This window comes from Dendroctonus ponderosae, unplaced genomic scaffold (genome assembly GCF_020466585.1).
Source record: "Dendroctonus ponderosae isolate FM_Combo_2020 unplaced genomic scaffold, Dpon_F_20191213v2 Dpon_F_20191213_5, whole genome shotgun sequence".
Classification (NCBI taxonomy): Eukaryota; Metazoa; Arthropoda; class Insecta; order Coleoptera; family Curculionidae; genus Dendroctonus; species Dendroctonus ponderosae.
In genome coordinates this window covers 213,806-216,385 of record NW_026018715.1, presented here as the reverse complement: position 1 = coordinate 216,385, position 2,580 = coordinate 213,806, and the positions used below count along the sequence as shown (strand labels likewise).

General features: G+C 32.6%; 1 protein-coding gene across 1 annotated transcript in view; it reads left to right on the top strand.

The window, feature by feature from the left end:
• The window catches only part of LOC109537796 (glutamate dehydrogenase, mitochondrial), a gene marked incomplete in the record, with an annotated part of 15,266 nt that overhangs the window by 7,878 nt on the left and 4,808 nt on the right, over positions 1–2,580 (top strand). The window contains 2 exon segments of the mRNA XM_048666424.1: positions 33–305; positions 1,684–1,917. Of these exon segments, the coding sequence (XP_048522381.1) occupies positions 33–305; positions 1,684–1,917 (507 nt within the window).

Genomic DNA, 2,580 nt, shown 5'->3' with positions numbered 1-2,580 from the left:
ATATGCTGAATTCTTCTTTTTGAATCTGTTAGGTAGAGGTTCAGCTACGGGTAGAGGAGTTTTTCATGCAACCGAACATTTCATGGACAACGAATGTTACATGGAGTTTCTGAGTATGAAACCAGGCATCAAAGACAAAACATTCATTCTGCAAGGTTACGGAAACGTTGGCTCACATACTCACAGGTATTATCACAGAGCAGGGGCCAAATGTATTGGTATAATCGAAATCGATGGATCAATTTTTAATGAGAAGGGTATTGATCCTGCTGCCCTAGAAACGTACAAGTTAGGCCCAGGAAAAGGTAGGATATTGTTCTGGCGGTAGGGCTAATTAGTAGTTTTATTAGCTAGCTTGACTGTTACAAGAACTGTTAAAAGCGTGCTAGTGATGTATGTGTAGTAAAAGCGGGATCCATATTTATTCAGTTAATAACTAATTTATCAAAAAAGTTATCAATTAATGCTTTCATTATTTACATTATGTAAATATCTACTGTTTCATGTGTAAACTAATAAAAATATAAATATAACTGGAATAAGTACAGATCTTTTTATTCATAGACCTTTAAATTCATCTGTCCTTAAAATTTCAGTAACATTTAATGATACAATGCAGTTAGTAAGTTAGTTTCTAAATTGAATTTCAACACAATTATATAAATACCTATCTTGCAATACGTGCACTTATTGTATGAGTCTTGCTTGTTTATGGGCACTTTATCAAAGAAACCACCAAAGACAAATGTAGAGACAGTTGGTAGTCCACATGTAAGGAAATATTATAATGTCAGGAATCAACTAGATCTGGAACACGTAGAAGAAGAAGAAGAAGAAATATAATGCTTAAACAATGAAAACCTTGATTAAATGCGTTTCGTTTGTCTCACCTAAGGGCTGAATTAAAATGTTTCCACAGAAACGGTTTAAAAACACTAAAGTAACCATTTCAACAAAACGTAACAACTGAGTATTTAAAACCAATATAAAATAACTGATGGCCCCTTAAAACGGGTTCCGTTAATTTTAAATCTTCCAATCATTTTGTTTTTTTCAGAATCCGTTGAGTAGATCAATGTTTCCTAGTAATATTTCACTTTCAAATTAAGGTCTTTGGTAAAAATTTTTTTTTGTTACCGGCGAGGTTTAGGAAATGGTTGCTTACGCACCATGCTGATAGCTATTTTTCTAGGTCTCTTGAGTTTTGTGGCTCCCCGATCTCCTAGCTCTACACTGCGGTCATTTATGTTCTATTATGCCCTTAAGAACAAGAATTTTAATTATAATCACTAACTACGTGTGTAATTAAGCCGTTCTCGCTTGACGAATAAATCGTCTTTAAATGATTTTCTCGTAATTTGGCTATTCAAATTTCTTCGAAAACTATTTTTTTACAGCAGCTTCCAGACCGTTCCTGTTTAATCAAATTAAATGTTTGCATCATTTTTCAGTTTCAGTTTCCCAATGTCTAGAAATGCAATTTAACTTGAAATTGAAAACTTCACAAATTCAATGAGAGGAAACTGTAAACTTTCTAAATTATAAATGAGTATTTTTATAAAGCTGTCCTGTCATAAACTTTTTGAAAGGCACCCCGATAGAGTAATGAAGATGTATTCCAATAGTTTTTCAGATCTTAATGAATGTAAGTTTTCGAATGCTGAAAGGATTCTTTTTTTTTAGGTAGTATTGTAGGCTTTCCTGGAGCTAAAAAGTATGACGGCGATTTATTTGAACATGAGTGCGATATTCTTGTACCTGCTGCCAAGGAAAAAGTAATAACAAAAGATAATGCTGGAAAAATCAAAGCAAAATTAGTGGTAGAAGGAGCTAATGGGCCAACAACACCAGCAGCCGATAAAATTTTGATGGAGAAAAAAATTATTGTCATTCCAGATATACTGGCTAATTCAGGAGGTAGGAACATGATTTGTCTAGTTAAAGTAAGTTAAGCATAACTACTACAGCTGAAATCTCGCGAGATGTTTCTTCTAAGACGTTTAATGCAATGTTGGTTTGCTTCTGATGTACCCAATCAACTTCGTTGGATATTCGACTGCGTTTGGATATACAGGGTTATTCACGCTATACGGCACGGAAGTTTGCGGCTAAACCGTTTGATTTTTAAAAGGTATTATTTTACGAATTGTCCGACACCTATTGAGTGTACATTTAAAAAATATTTTCGTAATATACAGGGTGTCCCAAAAGCTCTAAGGTTATCATAGTTACGTTTTTTTAAATGGAATGTTCTGTATATTATTGCATTTTTGGATTCGCTGAACAAAATAAGTGTCTGTTTTAATAAGGTTATAACACCTAAATCTTAAGGTTTTTTAAATAATACGAATTTATTCAAAATCTAATTTTCACGTGTCAAATACTTGCGAATTATTTAAGTTATATAAACGTATTTTTTAGTGAAGTGTAACAAGATATAAGATTTTATATCCCAATGATAATAAACTTACCATCTTATACAGGATGTCCACAAATTTAAACTAATCAAATAAGAACTTTAAGTGGCTCTAACTTGATTAATTTAAATACAACCCCATATTTTTTAACTTACCAGGAAAT